Source organism: Equus caballus, chromosome 5 (genome assembly GCF_041296265.1).
Source record: "Equus caballus isolate H_3958 breed thoroughbred chromosome 5, TB-T2T, whole genome shotgun sequence".
NCBI lineage: Eukaryota > Metazoa > Chordata > Mammalia > Perissodactyla > Equidae > Equus > Equus caballus.
The window spans coordinates 103,668,339-103,686,651 of NC_091688.1; the positions used below are offsets into that span (position 1 = coordinate 103,668,339).

Consider the following 18,313-nt stretch of genomic DNA (forward strand, 5'->3'; position numbering starts at 1 on the left):
TACAACCTGGAAGCTCTCCACTCCACTGAAACTTTCTCCCTGTGGTAAGACGTTTCCACGGCTCTTCTGATTGGATCCCGGGGGCGGGGATCTGCACTGGCCCTCTGCAACCACCCAATAAATTCATACAGGATGCATCAGATACCATAATAACCAGGGAGCTGGCCTTTCCCGGCTTTTGCTAAACCTTCACCTGGCCTTGTGAAAAACGTTTTGAACTTTAGAATTTATTACCTAATTAGAACAGGGAACGGTATAGCCAATTAATTAACTTGCCAAAACCAAATTTTAAATTGTGTTTACGTATCATCTAAATGTCACAGAGGATAACAGTTCTACCTATCACTGACAAATGGTGAAAAGGTGCTGTATATAACTACACGTGTACTTAAGGTGGACGAAAGAACAACATTCAGTCTAAGACTGAATGTTTTTTCTTCTAAGGTTCAGCTACAGAAGTAAATAAGCTGAGCCCTTTAATGTGAGTCAAAGTAGCATTTAGAAAATGAAGCATTTTTCTATCAGGTCTCTGAGAAGCACAAAAGGAATATCTAACACTTCTTTTGCAGCAAAATTACTTTATATAATTTGCGCAGAAATAAACGTCAGTATGTGTAATGATGGTGAGGAAGACGAGAGGGGGGAAAACCCTAGAATTTTATACATAAAAATAAAATTCCAAAAAACTAAAGGTATGTTACAATGCAAACCTGTTGGAATGCAGTGAAGAAAAAACCATCCACATGCAGAACTGACTGTATATTTTCTTAAAAAGTGTAAAGTCAGTGCTGATAGAGGAATTTTTCCGTTAACTAGAGATTCAACTGTTAAGGATGACAGACTTTTTCTTTCCTTCTTTTACTGAAGTTGGTTTAGTTTTGTTTTTAATTTCTGAAGCTCGTCTCTGCTCCGACACGTGCAACAGTCAAAAATAACACTTGCAGGTGATGCCATTACGGAGGCAGGAGTGAGCCTCACGACATCTTCACTACAGAAGAACACAAACATCCAGAGGCACTGGATGGCTAGGTTCACAACCGAAAGGTGTTTCCTAAACTAACTCCACCTATCAAAACGGGCAACAAAACTCCCAGTGCTCATTTAGTCCCAGTTAATCTTGCCCAACCTAAACTTTATTCAATCACTGTGTGAATATTTACTAGTCACCTGCCCTGGGTGAGCTGACAGGGCTACAGTGGGGAGGAGAAAATGAGATCAGACCTGCCATTTGTTTCCTATGCCCTAATATTAACCAATAGATAAACTTCCAGAATCTTACAGTATGCATATTTCTTGACAAAAACATTTCCCAAAATATGCATTATTTGGAATCAAAAACTCATAATTCAATAATATTCCAAAGAGAAATTCTAATAACAGAGTGTACTGGCACAGAAATATGCCAGCAAAAACAAAATAGGTATAATCTATTTCAGTAATCTTAAATCACACTGCCAAAATATGGAACTGAATGTTCTTACATAATGCTCAAAGTACTTTTCTTTTAATCTGTTCCCAACTGCTTTACTATATTAAAAAAAAAGAATTGATTTTTATATCACTTAGCATTTTATGTGTTTTGATAGAGTACATTTTGCTTTATTAAACCACAATGTGTTTAGGCAGCACTAACGTATTAAAATATGCATCTTAAAAGTGAAGAGATTTCTTGCCAACAGTTTTAATTCCCCATGATAATCAGAAGGTCTAGAAATATTATAAACCAGTAAACTGGTATAAACATAGATGTGGTATTGTGAACATTCACATCCCCCCCAAATGTATCAGTAACTTTACCCTAGTTATAACTGGGGTACATATAAATACATAAACATTATGCATTCTATATTACATATAAATATAAACATAATTTCACCGTGAGCATTTCTACTTAATTAAACTCACTGAGATTAATAGGTAAGCAACACGGTAACAACCTTCGCGTGAAGGGAAGGGGCGCAGTGAGAACAGAGAGTGACTGCTGACACGTGCGGGGTTTCTTTCTGGGGTAATGAAAATGCTCTCAAATTAGATGGTGGTGATGGTCGCACAACTCTGTACTAAAAACAACTGAACTGTACACTTTAAATGGGTGAATTTTACGGTATGTGAAATATATCTCAATAAAGCTGGAGAAAAAGACCCTCCATATAAAAAAACGCATCAAAAAATCGTGCCATTCACAACAACATGGATGGACCTTGAGGGAATTATAAGTCAAAGAAGCCAGATAGAGAAAGACAATCTCTGTAGGACTCCACTCATATGTGGAAGATAGACAAACACGTGGACAAAGAGAACAGATTAGTGGTTACCAGGAGGAACGGGGGATGGGGGGTGGGCACAAAGGGTGAGGGGTGCACCTTCAACACAACTGACAGACAATAATGTACAACTGAAATTTCACAAGATTGGAGACTATCATAACCTCAATAAAAAATAAAATAGAAAAAAAAAAAGATCTATTGGAAAAACAGTCCTCTGGCTTTCGCGAAGCCACAGTTGAAGATGGTGCTACTGGCTTACCCACTGTTTGTACAAAGAATCTCCTGGTAAATTTTCGCTTGCTTGAGATTTTAGCAGAATAAATACGTTTGTCTCTTCAAAAAAAAAAAAAAAAAGAGTCATCAAGTCCCAGTCTCCAAAAGCACCCAGGGGCATGAACTGCTGCCTCCCTACTGCCCCGTCATTACATCATCCACCACTGATTCACTAAGGGAGCCAGCAGTTGTGAAGGTAACAGTGGAAACCACAGCCCCATCTTTGGACAGTGGTGTACACATCGAACCATTGCGCTTTGCCTAAATCAACATAACTTGAATATAAACTAATTGCTCCAAAAAACTCTATTTAGGTTCTTATACCTGGTAATCCAAAATGCTGAATCCCAAGCCTCTGTGGTCTTTCACTAGTTCAACAATCTTGACTTCAGAAGACCACAGCGCTAACTCCCCATCATCATCTTCTTCAGGATTGACGTCTACGCTGTGGTCAGCCTGAAAGAACAAAGAACATAAATGCTTCGAAACACTGTCCTTTCAGTTCTGGAAAGAAACAGCATATCAGAGATCTCATAGCTTCTTCTCACACTGGGGATTCTCTTTGGCATGCGTAGTTTTTCTTTTTAATCTTTTTAAAAGGGGCATGCACCGGGGCACATACACTCTAGCACAAGATCTTCATGAAAATTCAAGGACTTAAAAACACAGACTGTTCATAGTTTTTTTAATGTAAAGTACCTGTTTCATTCAAAGTATTAACACTGACCTCTTATACTTCAATGAGTTCGTCATCCCATTAGAAGCATAAAAGGAAAAATATGCAATTTAAGTAAAAATAAGAACATCAAGAAAGTCAAAGCTTATAAGACACTTAAGTAGCACTGACTTCATAATTACAGTGAGAGACAGAGAGAAAGGTGCCAACACAGACAGGAACCAGAGCAGGACACACAGATAACACTCTGCTGGCTCCCAGAAGTTTTCAAGAAAACTTTACTAGAAAAATAAGCTGGGAAAAACCCACATGTTTGGGAGTCAGGTAAGTCTAAAAACAGGTAAAAATGACTGAGTTGAAATAACGAAAATCTGATCTTGGAGGAAGCAGGTCAGCACAACTCCCCAGTACACAGGTCCCTGGTTATTTTCTCTGCCTTCATGCCCCCAGCCGCCTTCCCCAGGTCCCCTCCTGTCAGAGAAAAGTCACCGCCACACAGAACCAGGAAGCTAAGTGATGGAGGGGGAATGAGTCAACTGCGCAGCAGGAGAGCTGCTCCAACCTTCCGTTTTTATACCACCTATGGCACTGAATTGTTGTTTTCACACAATTTATCTTCCCCCAAATGCTCTGAACTTCTGTCTGAAGCTCCAGAATTACTCTGGCTTTCTTTGTAGCTGTAGCAACTGACAAAATGCCTGGCTTCCAGGCTAGAATGGAAACTGCGGCTGCAGAGTCTACCACGGTCGTCCACTCAGCCCACAAGAACGCCTGGCGCACAGTAGGCCCAGATAAATATTCTTTCCATACATTAATGAGTCATTCATCTTTGAGTGGGTTTCCTTTGAAACTCTTTTTTTTTAATAAAGCTACTGACTAAATAATCCTTTTTAAAAGTAGACTTCCAAAAACTTAAGGTGATCCTAGTAAACAAAATGAAAGTGCATCATTCCCACAAACGTAACTGAGTGACCTGTGGAAAAATCCATTTAATGGAACCAAAGGGCTACACCTCTAATACGGAAGAGTAAGGCACCAGAGCTAATACAAAAACATTTTAAAATTAGGGTTGGTCCAGTTCTCAGACAGTTCCTGCATGTCACGGAAAGTCAATACTGAATCCATGGTGGATGGAATCTAAACACGGGAACGATTTCTTGGTTCCTGAATTACAAAACCTAACATTAGTGGGAACAGTCTGGATCAATAACCTCTGTATATATCAGGCTGACGGGAGGCTATGATACACTTGAAGAGAAAACACTTACACCTTCCAATAAAAAGTAAAGTTCCAACAGCTAACACAGCTTGACTGATGCTCTACTGGGGCAGTTAACACCCTCACTGACTAATGAGCATTAGAATTTTGGCTGAGCTGCCTCACCAGATAGGGTTTAAGAACCTAAGATGGTTTGGGGATAAATGAAAAAAGAGTCAGATGGAAAAGAGAGCCAGGATCATAAGAAACCTCACACAACTATAAAACCCAAGTTTATAGAAATTTCAAGGCATCCAAGGTACATAAGATATTATGCTCCAAACTAAAATATATCACTATATCAATTCTGCATAACTCCTGAATTCACAGAATGGAAAGCAATCAACTAATGGGCAGCCAGGTTGACATTTAGCATAATTCAAAGCTGTTGTTTACCCATTGTGGTAAAGTATGACAGATGGGAGCACAGAGTCAGAAAGCCGGGTCAGTGACTTACACACCCTGTAAGATTAGATTGAAGGCATTTTTATCAGCCTTTAGAAGTAAGCCATCACCCACATTTAATTTTAGTAAAGACAGCAAGAATCACAAAAGTTTGGCATTAGAGTCCTTTCCTTGAAATATGTTTTACCAAAGATAAATATCAAAAAAAGATTTTCAATCAATAGTCAATAATTTACTAAGCACTTCTTATATGCCCAGTACAGAATAAAAACCCTGTGAAATACAAAACGATGTTAAGCCTCTGCCCACAGGAGCCAAGAGTTTTCTTGAAAAACAAGCTTAATCACATGGAACCATGTGTGACTATGAGACAGTGCTAGACTCCCCTGCACTTTAGGAAATGAGAAAACAGACAAGGGAGGAGTCGAGAACACGCAGAGCCAGCTTCCACCTGGGGAGCACTCTCCCCGTGCGAGACGCTGCACTAAGGACTCGGAGCACGTTACTCCATTCCCCTCTCAGGTAAACTGACGAGCGGGGCAGTGCTCCCAGAGGAGGAACGTGAGCAGGAAGTCAAGGTGCTTGCTTAAGGATACACAGTACATAGTAGGGGAGGCAGGACGAGGGCCCACATATCTCGAAAGCCAGACCACAGACAGGTAAAAGGGACAGCCCCATGTATCAACACTGGTGTTCATGGAATTATAGTCTAAAAGAGCCTGCAAAGGGAGAAAGGGACATAAAAGATGAGGTTACAGCCAGCATAAGATGGCAAAGCACGTGCTTGAAATGGTTTCACAGTCACGATGCTCTTCAACAAGAGGACAGAGAGCCCAGAAAGTATTCTGTATCCTCTGACCTTCCGACGGCTGTTACAGCAATCGTTAGACTCTCTTCGAAATTGGTCATAGATCTTCATATTTTTAAGGCTCTGAAAAAGGGAAGTCCATTAGATACTCAACACTCACCAACATCTTAAACTTATTAAGATGAACTGAGTTGAAGTGGGAGCCGAAAGTAACGAGCCCAGGCAATTATAAAAGAAAGGTTCCCTAAACCAAACTGTGTGCACGTTAATGTCACCAACACTCCAAGGAAAAAAAGGAAAGGTTTATGACGTCAAATGGAAAGGAACCATTTGAAAAGCTAAGCATCGTTGCCTTTGAGAGCTACTACGGCCACATAAGAGAGGGCGGAAGTTTCCTCCCGTCACATCACAACATGCTCTCGGCCATCCCCAACTCTTCACCTGTGTCTCGGGAGGGGAGGCCACGGGGGCCCTCGGCTCGTCCACAGAGGCCTCGTCATCGAACAGCCGGCGACAGCACACCAAGACGAAGGGGGGTGGTGCCTCCTTCAGGAAGGAGACCGCCTCCCGGCGAGACTTCCCGTAGAGCCGCACTCCGTTGACCTGGGGGACAGGGCAGAGTGAGAGCCGCACCCCGTTGACCTGGGGGACAGGGCAGAGTGAGAACCGCACCCCGTTGACCTGGGGGACAGGGCAGAGTGAGAACCGCACCCCGTTGACCTGGGGGACAGGGCAGAGTGAGAACCGCACCCCGTTGACCTGGGGGACAGGGCAGAGTGAGAACCGCACCCCGTTGACCTGGGGGACAGGGCAGAGTGAGAACCGCACACCGTTGACCTGGGGGACAGGGCAGAGTGAGAACCCCACACCGTTGACCTGGGGGGACAGGCCAGAGTGAGAACCGCACACCGTTGACCTGGGGGACAGGGCAGAGAGAGAACCGCACACCGTTGACCTGGGGGACAGGGCAGAGTGAGAACCGGGAGGCCCCAGTGAGAAAACAGTCTCTCGCTGTAGCAATCCACCAACACGAAAACAGGATGTCGATTTACTGTCCCTGGAAACACAGGGCCTATATGTAAATCATATTTAGTACTAACTAAACACTGGAGATCCTTAAAATTTATAAAATTAAGGCTACGCCTTCACTGAACTTGGGTGAATAAGTATAAAATGTGTGCAGAGTACAACTGGGTAAGCCCCCTGCCTGATTTTCCCACCTCTGTGGTCTCCCCTTCCCACCCTCCAATGTCGTATTCTTGCACCTGCCTCCACCCAGCTCCTTACACACACTCAGTCCCATTTACAGCCTTCCTGAGACTGTGTCCTGTTGCTTTTTCATAAGAGTATCACTATAGACATTAGCACTAATTTTTTTTTTAATTAAGATTATGATAGTTAACAACCTTGTGAAATTACAGTTGTACATCATTATTAGTCATGCTGTAGGTACACCACTTCACCCCTAGTGCCCTCCCCCCACCCCCCTTTCCCCTGGTAACCACCAATCTGTTCTCTTTGTCCATATGTTAACTACCACCTATGAGTGGAGTCATACAGAGTTCGTGTTTCTCTGTCTGGCTTATTTCATTCAACATAATACCCTCAAGGTCTATCCATGTTGTTGTGAATGGGACGACTTTGTCCTTTTTTATGGCTGAGTAGTATTCCATTGTATATATACACCATATCTTCTTTATCCAATCATCAGTTGCTGGGCACTTAGGTTGCTTCCATGACTTGGCTATTGTGAATAATGCTGCAATGAACATAGGGGTGCATGGGACTTTTGGAATTGCTGATTTCAGGTTCTTAGGATAGGACCTTAGCACTAATTTTAAGGCTGTTAAGAACCATCAACTTATAAGGTAGAGGTAACACTGTAACGATTGTAACAGTCGAGGCTAGGATACTCAGCGGTCACAATTTAGCAATAGTTCACAACTTTCTTTCACATGCCATAAACTCATAATACCATCCTAGAGAAACCACTTCTTTAGAAAAGAAACACACAGAACTCTGCATCAGTTCCACTCTTACAAGCTCTACCAACACGGCCGTCAAGCACAGGCAGTGTGTTACTTTTCACATTATTTTACACATCGCATATGTTTAAAAGAACAAAAAGATAACTATTTCTTCTTAATGATTAATGCTTATCACCAGAAAACTTCCTAAATTTCCTATTATTCTTGGTGCACAATAACAATACTTCGCACCAAAAATGATTTAGGAAAAAAGTCTATCCTAATTTTTCATATATATGACTTTAGCTCCAGGAGCTCTCTCAGTTCTGACTAAAAGTCACTGAAAGCTGATCTGTCTGCTACTCCCAAAAAAGCTGAGGTATGAACAGAATCCAGGTCACAAAGAACCTTTGACATCTGACTCCTCCTACCTTCCTGGGGGGGTTCAGCAGCATTATTATTAGTTTTGAAGATACTTCTGCTCTGGCACTAATTTCTGACAGGTGCAGTGCTAATGTCCAGCTAACGGGCAGGGCCGACTTTCCTGGGAGGAAGCTGTCCACAAAACCTGTCATTGCTCAGGGAGCAGGAGCACGGGGTGTGGGGGGCGGGGAAGAGCCCGGTCAGCCGCTGTCGGAGCCCTGGGGCAGCCCTCCCTGGGAACCACCGTCAGGCCTGGAACACGGGCACTTAGCCATCGGGCCAGACACAAGCTCCCTGCATCTTAACTATTTACTAAGGAGTCACCACGTGGTAGAGACCCCCGCGCGCTTCAGGAGCCAGCCCGAGCGGAGCAGTCAACATCCTCTCCCCAGACTGTGACTGATGATGAGGGCCGAGGACAGCAAACTGCGGAGAGGTTTTCCTTGGAAACAAGTCAATCTTCACACAAAAAATGGGCAGGGAGGCACCGTCACTGGCCACACCACATCCACAGTGCCCGCTGGAGCCACCAGCAGGGAAAGCTCTAAAACCCACCCGGTGGGTGGTCAGCTACCCTAAAAACAAAGCTCGCGACCCAGTCCAGGAGGATCTGCCCGCACGAGCATCAGTGTGAGCTTCACACTGTCAAGAGATCAGAAAATCACATTTCAGGGTTTTATCTTGGAGTAGATTTAAGTATTTATTTAGCTCATTATTTATTCATTTGAATTGTCTCCAGTTATTATGGCCGTGCCTGGGAGTCCTCCTCACTGCTCTGCAAGGCTAAAGGGTTTGGCCACCTTCCCAGCGCCAGCCCCATCTGAGGGGATTTACGGCTGCTGTAAACAGCGGCCCTGGCTCAGACTCCGCGCAGTGTTCTAACCCCAAACCGATTTGTGTTTCTGGCTTCAAGCTCTAAGGAGCACATCACACACACACACATGCACACTTCAAGTTCAGGAGTTTAGTTGGCTAACTTTACGGAGATTTTTTATTTCTACGTTCGGTTCCTCAGAAGGCGGCAAGTTTCATTTTGGAGTTCACAGTTCGTTTTGGAGCTCACAGCATTTCTCCAGGCCCTGACACCCTCTGCCGTGCCGCCAAGTCTCACTTATTCAGACTTTGTGGTCAGAAACCGTGTACAGGTGCTCATCCACAGAGGACACGAAGCTGTACGAGTACTGCTCCCTACCTTCCTTCCTTCCATCTGCACTCGTCCTGTCCTACAAGACTGCTGACGCCTTTTCAGTGACGGTACTGCCACCATCTCTCAGTGAGACAATGCCTCATGGTTTACAGGGACGACAGTCCATTAGATGCTCACGTACACAGGGTGAAGCAGGTATTTATTGAAGAAACTGACTCTCACAGTTAAGTGGCGCGTCCAGGGACCCCCAGGCTGTGACAAATTCAGAACCAGAAGCAGCTCTTCCTTCACTCCTGTGCCTCTCTCCCTATCCCACGTCTTTCACCAGAAATCTGTGCATACGAATTCACCAAGTCTACATGCTGCTTCTCACACCACACCTTAGTCTGTCCCATGGGATCCTGATCTCGGCTAAGGCCCAGAGGGCTCAGTTGCTGGCTGGGCTCACCCGCTCGGGCCCCTCACATCCGGCCAACATCTAACACCCACCATGTGCCAGTAGGGAATTAGAGTGAATGCCACTGAACCATACACTAAAAATGCTTAAGGTGCTAAATTATATGTTATGTATATTTTGCCACGAAAAAGGTGAAGTAAATCAGTTTTTACTCATATTTCCACATCTCCTAAACAAATCAATCTCATTTCTTAATACCTAACAACTACTTTCTTAGAAACGGTTTCCAAATTGCCTGCAACCTACAGATCACCATGTGTGAGACCCACAAAGCTCTGCCACATGCCCTACACGTCAGAGGAGAAGGACATGATCAAGCAAATAAAAACCACGAATGACGCAGTAAAATCTAGGGCTTGAACCTGCAACAGGCAGCCCAACATCATTCCTTGAACACCTCTACAAACAAGCAACTTACTACGGCTTAAAACAGGACTCCGACAGCCTGCTCTCCCAGGCTTCGGACAGAATCTGACCCCTAGTTAGAGCACTCTTCCTTCTGACCTCAAGATCCAACCCAGAATTCCCAACACGCTCCCCTAAGTGGCCACAGTGTTAAAAACATGCAGCTGCACCCAATAAAAAACCTATCTGCTATCCTTGTCACCCCACCGTGAGCAAAGAAACTTTAGAAGAAACCTCTATAATCAAGGCCCGGGGATTCCAATCTTGGCTACAAGGCTGATTCCATCAAACCCAACCTGGGGCTTCTTGTGGATCCTAACTCTTGGCAGAATCCTGGTCTACACAGCCTTCTCTAAGTCTGACCATTCCCCATGTCATTTGTTTAGGAGCTGAGGAGGTACTGTGATATATTTGAAAAAACAGTGAAATGGGAATCAGAAAACACGAATGAAAGCCATTATTCCACCAGGGTGTAAAGTTGGGGAAGTCAGTGCTTTATTTTCTCAACTGTAAAATTAAGGGTTCCAATGTTGTTTGGCTTGTTTGTTGTGTCAACTGCCAAACTTTCCAGCCTACAAATGTCTCAGGAAAGTCACATAAAAGCACAAGTGCTCCAGAACTGCTCTGACTGAGGAGAGGCTGGAGCCAGAGTGAGCCCAGGGAGGCTGCCACGTTGGGGAGGGAGCCCCAGGGAGACCACTGAAAACCAGTCAATAGTGCATAAGCCTGAGGTCGTCCAGATCCAATGCTTTTCAGAAATAATCAACAAAACCTGCAAATGAAACTGACTACATGTTGCAAACAAGGGTCAAAGATTATATTCTTAAAAGTAATGTTGCTTACAAAAATACTAATTACACTATCAGACTGAAACAGGACATCAGCTTTTTTCTTAGTCAATCATTTAAATCAGCACTCAAAAGCACATCTCAGGAGTCCCAAAAGATGGGGAAAATGAACTGAAAGCATAGTACCTACTTTCTTTGTCATTACATAGGCTGTTAGTATTTTTCTTTGCCTTTATTTTATTTATCTTTTTGCAGCTTCATTGAGATATAATTCACATATTGTGTAAGTTTAAGGTGTACAAGGTGATGATATGATTTTACATATGTATTGTGAAATGATTACTACCATAAGGTTAGTTAATACATCCATCATCTTAGTTACCATATGTGTGTGGGGGGCAGTGAGAACATTTAAGATCTACTCTCTTAGCAACTTTCAAGTATACGATGCGGTATTGTTAACTATAGTCAAGTATTTTTCAATCTAAATAGCTCACGTTACACCGGCATTGGTGATAACATAACTCAGTGGATTTCTGGTGAGAATACATTTTCCTACAACCTAGAAACCCCTACCCTGTGACTTTCTTCCTCATAAATTTTACCTCAAGAAGCTCATCCTCTGGCTGTAGGAGGTTCAGCGTATCAACAGGACCACCGGGAGCAATCGAGGAGATGTAATGGTGTCCTTCAAAGGAATCCACTTCCATGCCAAGCCTCAGGGTATGGATGGGCAGCAGCTGCAGCAATAATATCAAACATGACAGGGACACACCCAGCTGTTAATCTTCCATCGACAATTATTTTGACATGAAAGCCCCACCTCTCGAGTCAGATCACCAAAATCCCCAGAGGACAAAAATGGGAAAACCAGCCTCAGGTAGAACACGAAGTCACTTGTCTTCCTGTTCTCACTCTTTTCCTTTCAGAAACCCTGGGAATGGAGCGTCAGATGCACAGTCCTGACTTAATTCAACTCACAGGTGCTCCGCACTTGCTACAGTTGCCAGTATGTATTCTGTTTCCCTTTTCTGCAGGCTTCCCATCCCCTGCAACATTCTAGCTTTGCTTTATTACCTAACTTGCTTCCACTCACACTTCAATACCAAGGCAGGGTCACTTCCAGGAAGCCCTTCCTGATAGGTGAGTTGATGGGCCTTGTCTGGGGTCCAAGAGAACCCCGTGCACACCTCTATCACAGCTCACACATACTGTGCTTAAAATTCTGACTTTCTTCATTGCTCCCCTGGTTGAGCGCAGTCTGTGTCTTTTCTCTCCATAACCTAAGGCGCTACAACAGTGCCAGGCACTAAACATGGGCTCACTAAATGTTATCTGAACTAACCCATGAAAGATGGTACCTCGCTCAAGGTGTCCTTTTCCACCTCACCAACCTAAGCGAGAACAGTTTCCAATCTGGAGGGAGGCATGGGTGTGGAATAAGGCAGGCGATCACTGCTCTACTCTAGGACTGCTGCTGCTGGTTATAAGGATTCACATGGGCTCAGATTTGAGTCAAGGGTTAAGACTCTCCAGCCAACGTCAACGTGAAGAGATGAGTGTCTTCGTGTTGTTGGCTTTAAGGGTCAAAGGCATTCGCCAAACTCCGTTCCCATGACCTCTCGGGTAGAGCTCATGGTTCCTTGTTGTGGCCGTATAAACTCAAAGATGGTGAGTGGTGCTAAAATAGTCTGTTTATCTAACTGCACACTTGGCAAGAAGAAAACCCTACACAAGGTAGCAACGCACCCACAAGTCTCCTTCCCTGCTTCCTATTCTCGGTGACCCCTTCTCTCTGAGCCATGACCTCCCGAGTCACCTGCTCTGAGTCCCCAGAGCCCCACAGGGCTGCCCCAGACACCACCTCGAGCTCACTTCCAACCCACCACAGACACACAGACAAATGCGAAGTGGCGAGCAGTCCAGCCGACCAAGACCTCAACGACCGAGAACAGGCCTGAAGGACTCAGGCCCTGCGTGATTTCCTGAGGACGAGGCTCTGGGCCGCCAGGCTCTTCAGGATCTGCCACCGTCCTAGCACTCTGAGGGGAGGCGAAGACTGTTTCACTCTCGTTCCCTCCCCGTGATTTCTTTCTTCCCATCTAATCGTCATACCAAATCCTGTACCTGGAGCTGGAAGGAGACATCGGGTACCCTCTCCGGTAGGAAAAGGGGACCAGAGACTCTCAGAGAGTGTCTCTGCCATCAGTTTACCCGCCCACCTCACCAACACCCCTCCTCCTCTGCTCGTGAGCCAAACATCAGGCAGAGTGGTCCATGGGTCCACCACCGTCATCTCCAGCGGTGTACTGGAGCCTGCTCAGAGAGCAGACTGTTCAACTTTCAAGAATTCTGCAAGCCAGTTCTTAAATATAGCCATTATTAAAAATTAAATTACACAGTTACAATTAAATAGTATTAAAAATAAATGCAATAAGTACTCAAAATCCATCACTTCCTAATTATTTTTACACATTTTATATATGTCCTTGAAGTGACTTCTACCTGTCATATGTGTATGGTAGAAATACTCTCTAAGAACTTAGAGGACCCTGAAGGGGTGGGCGGCTGAAAGAGACGGACGAGACAGTGATCTGTTTAGCTGTTCAGTGAGCAGGCTGGTAATTAACTGCCCTGCTCCCGCGGAGAAGCCCGCAGAAATGAAGTGTTTGTGAATCGCTTCCCAGCTCAGTGTCCAGGGACGTCACTCCGGGAGCTTGAAGTCTGCCCTGATGGGACTGCTCGCACCACAGAGCTCGGCAAACACTAGAGACCGGGGCTGCCCTTTTTCTTCAGAGTTAGACACTGACCTGCACAGCCCTGACCCACACCTTGTTTGGGCATCTCATCTAGCACCGGTTTATAGGGTATGAACTACGTGCACGGATTCGAGTCATGAGCTGCAATTATAGGGTACGTCAAAGACATGGGTTCTCACAGTCTCCCCATGGAACTGCGTCGAGAGTGGCTGACAGACAGGAAGCAAGCAACAGAGCCAGCAAACAAGTAAATGAACCGTCCACCAACAGACGGTCGTGAGGAGCCAACAGCGACGACTCCGACGAGTGCCGTGACAGGACTGAGCCGGGGCGCGGCATCAGACACAGCGGGAGGTCACTGGGAGAGCTGGCTGGAGGAGGCTTCACAGAGAGGGGATGCTCACGGTGAGACTGAGGGAGAAGAATGCGTCGGCCCTAAGAAGAGGTTGCTGGGAGACGTTCGTGGAAAGTGAGGGAAAGGCACAACTGCTACATTTGTGCTCTGAGCAACTGGGTAGATGGTGGTGGCAACTTCTGCATAGAAATAAGTGTCCAAATTAAGATGAAGACATTGCTGTGTGCAGAGATCTCCACGACTTAGACAGCGGCATACCCTGTAACAAGTGAAAGGATCAAGGAGAGAACTGATCCCAATCTGCCTCCCAGCCCCCCCTGGAGAACCCTGCAGGGTGGACCCCTCTCCCGACAACCAGAGAGTAGCTGAAGTCAGGAGAGGCTGGAGCACAGAGGGTGGCAGGGCCACCTGGGGACTCCCCCTGCCAGACCCAGGGCTGTGCCCTTCCAGGCTTCCCCCAGAATCTGCAAACACCACATGCTCCCTGGAGACTCAAACCATGAAAAGGACACCGGTGCTCCATCTGCAATCACACTGGACAAATAAACCAGAGACAATGTTTACGAAACCCATCTGCCTGAAACAGGCTCATCTAACATCAGCTCTGGACCTGAATCAGAACGCGGCCGGGTCTCTGAGACGCCCCGCTGCACGGCCGCAGGCTTCCTGCGGGAGCAGGGCCGTTGGATTGCCTGTCCCAGCTGCTTTAGCAGCTAACAAATCAGCCGCCTCCCCTGTCTCCTTCAGCTGCCCACCCTGCAGGATGCTGAGTTCTTAGGGGGCAGAGGGCTAAAGTGACAGGAGCGGGTGCGACAGGTGACTGACACCTTCACACACCGCACGTTACGCTTCTTGATGCTCAGTCCACGCGCTTTGCAAGGGGTCCTATTTAAGTTGACAAAGTTAATGAGCAGCAGGATTTTCATGATGCTGACATGACAAGCAAAAGATAGAAGAAAATGAATCCAAGGACGGTGCGGCCACCATGAGATTTACTGTCAGTGTTAAAATGATGGAGATCAAATGAGACCAAGAACCCAGACGCCCTCGACCCATGAGTGGGGAGACTGGTCACAAAACAGATCACAGCTCATTCATTTCCCTAAAAGCTCTACTTTTAGGACCCAAAAACAAGATATCAAAATGCTCAAGAGGGAATATAAATGATGTTGCTTCAGGAGGAAAAAAACTTCTGGAAAAGAATAGATATGTCAGCGGGATGGGGAGGATGCTTCCAAAACAGATGAACTCAAAATAGAACAGAAAGAACCCCACGATACACACACACACACACACACACACACACACACACAAGTCTGAAGATATCAAATAGCCATTTATGTTCAAAGATTGAGGGGAGAATTACTAAATTTACCGCAAATAACAAACTTTCCGAGAGCAAGGCTCCAGCTTCTAAACTAGTGGTGAAAGGCAGCACAACGGCCTCCAAAATCGGGTGCGTTCACTCAGATTGTGAAGACAATCGACCAGACCGTCACAGCTTGATTTATGTTGGTTTTTCTCACCCATCTATGATTTTAATTCTGAACGTTCAGACACCGCACGCTACGTGCTCTTCTGTATGGAAGTATCCTGAAGGTTCTCTTCAGTTACCCAACACCAAGGCCAAGCGTCAGCTGCCCTTCATCGTTTTAGATACCACTCATGTCACCTGTCTGGCCCAGGTGAGATCCAAGCTTTCGACACCTGGCCTAACACTTCGCGGGGCCCACCCTTTCTCTGCTTTTGCTCATGGTATTTCCCCCCCGGAAAACCCACTGCTCTCATTGCTGCAAACCCATTCTTCAGAGTGACTCAAATGCCATCCTCCCAACGAGCCTCCTTCAACTGTCCTGAAGAAGAAACACCTCCTCCCATGAATACAGAGAATGCATTGTAGCAAGACCTGGACGAGAATTCTCCACGGACAGAGGCAAGACAGGGACCACAATTTCCTTTAGGGACCTCACCCAAGCCTACAGGATCAGAATATTGGTGAGGAGGAGCAGAAAAGGGCCAGCATATTTTGAAAAAGTTTCTCTGATGTTTCTATGGGCCACCTGCCCTAGTAAGAAACCACTGCTAACCGTAGTTACCCGGTTCTGTGTTTTGCACCTCAAAAAGAGAGCAGCAAAGTGTGCAATACACACTTGAGAACTGGTGACAGTGGCAGGTGCCTCTGGGAGAGCAGGGCACGGGATGGGGGGAAAGCTTATTTTTTGCAGGACATACTTCCATAGCTTAATTTTATGTCTTTCCACATACTATCCATTCAAAAGAAAAAAGAAAAGAGCCAAGAATGGCACAGACTCAGAAACCAGACACCCCGACTCGTTTCCTAATTTTGCCACTTACGAGCTGCATGTGATCTTGGGCAGACTCTGTTTCCATCTACTAAAAATGGGAAGGAGGAAACAGCTGCTGGTCAACAGGGCGAGTGTGAGAAACAGAGGAGAGGACGGTTTAAAGCAGAGCTGGCCTGGTAACCCAGTGACCCGGCTCCTGCAGGGCCTGGCACATCCCTCACCTTAGAAATTATATGTGCTCATCAGAGTGAGGGGGAAACTCCCGTTTTCATGCCCTCTGGTTCAGAGAATATCACCGGAAGGAAATAAAGTGAAATCTGTCCGTTGGTCTGGTCAAATCCAGACCACGGGACCTGGTGTTCTGGTTCCCAGGCTGGGGACACTATTATGCTCTCTCCACACACGTTGATGGCCGCAGAAACACCACTGGATGGAGCTTAACGCTCCTGCTCACGGTCCTGCGATCATCTCGAGAGGGAGCGCCTGCCAAGAGGACGGTCCCCAAAGGCGCATCTCTCTATGCTCCTGTGTCACGACCACCGGCCTCCTGGGAGCAGTGCGGCCACGCTCAAGCCTGTCTCCCCTCCCTGTCTCCTCACAACTCCACCCACCTCAAGGGAAAGCCTTACCTAGCGCACGGGCCCGAACACCCACAGAGGATTCCTGAAGCACAGTCCCTCGAAGAATGGTGGGTGTGGGCAGTGATCGAGTGGCATCTACAGGCTAACACCAGCCTCAGCCACGAAGTACCAGTTTCCTCATCGGAAAGCTGACGCGACAGAGGAGACCCCATCAGCCTCGACCTCAGATCACGACACCAGCCTGTCCAAAACCTTCCACTGTGTTCCCGGCTCGTGGCCGAGGACCCCGAGGCCTGCAGCTCCAGCTCTTCCTCACCAGCCCCATTTAACAGCATCCCACTCTGCAAAGAGCCTGACCAACACACAGAAACAGCTCCCACTCCTCCCGCACGCAGCCCTTCCCCGCACGGCTGCGTACCCGCTGCTCCTGTCTCCCAGCTCAGCCGTTTCTGTCCGCCAAGCCTGAGCTCAAGGCCTCTGCTGGCGGCTCCCTCTACAGCGGCCCAGGGAGCTCTCATCACACTCTTTGCTCCTCTGCACCACCTCGTGGAATCTACAACCATCTTACCGAGTTATTTTCACTGGCTTGTGATCACGCTCCCACCCAGCCCAGAATCTAAGCTCGAGGAGGGCGCGGGCCTTTCTGCGTTGCTCCCGGCGGCTGGCGGCCCTGTGTCTGGCAGGGAGCAGGAGCTCAGGAAACGCTTGAGGAGTGAGTGAACACGCTCTACGCTGCCACCCGCCACTGCTATGTGGCAGTGTCATCTGAGCGAGTCAGTCAAGCTGTGCAAACCTTAGACCCACATCTGTGAAATGGGTTTTGAGAGGCTGAAGTCTCCTTTACACATTGTAGGGAGAAATGAGAGGCTACTGAGTTAAGAAGTAAACTCCCAATTATAAGGCGATTTAGAAGTTTACAGCTCATCAAAATAAAGAAACAATCTGTGGACATTCATAACTAAGAAATCAACGTAGAACAAAGTAAATGTGCTTGACAATGTTCTGTGGAAAAGGCACACCTCCCTCCTCTCTCTCATGTCCGTGACACAGGAGGATGGTGCCAGTGCGACAGGCATGTGGTCATGGAAGCCAACAACTGAACATGGAGAGACGACAGTGCAGTCACGGGAAACTCCTCCTTCCAGCACAAAAACTTTTTGCCACAACAAAATTTCAATTAAACAATGAAATGTTTCAAAATAGCTTATTTAAGAAAAGGAGGCTTTAAAAGGTTAGAGACTAAAGGCACTAGAAGCATACAACTGGAAGCTAAAACCACCACGCGCAAACAAGTCTTACGTGTTGGTGCTGAGCCACATTAATTAGGGCCTAGATTAAGCAGATGTAATCATGTACAACATATGTATTATTGTTCATCTATGTAGAAGAATCAGGCTGCTTATTTCACCTCCTAAAGTGCTTCCTCACATGCCTCCTT

General features: G+C 46.1%; 1 protein-coding gene across 11 annotated transcripts in view; it reads right to left on the reverse strand.

Moving 5' to 3' along the window:
* The window catches only part of PATJ (PATJ crumbs cell polarity complex component), a 302,489-nt gene that overhangs the window by 234,107 nt on the left and 50,069 nt on the right, over positions 1-18,313 (reverse strand). For 7 of the 11 annotated variants that reach the window (XR_011438912.1, XR_011438911.1, XR_011438913.1 and 4 more), the window contains exons 15-18: positions 11,480-11,614; positions 6,129-6,290; positions 5,739-5,810; positions 2,865-2,996 (exon numbers count right to left, since the gene is read on the reverse strand). Coding sequence is in view for 8 of the 11 variants with exons in the window: in XM_023642014.2 (XP_023497782.2) it covers positions 2,865-2,996; positions 5,739-5,810; positions 6,129-6,290; positions 11,480-11,614 (501 nt within the window). In the remaining 3 variants the exon portion in view is untranslated. The remainder of the gene's footprint in view (positions 1-2,864; positions 2,997-5,738; positions 5,811-6,128; positions 6,291-11,479; positions 11,615-18,313) is intronic. The other 4 variants (XM_070267562.1, XM_070267564.1, XM_023642013.2 and 1 more) reach the window with 1 other exon arrangement.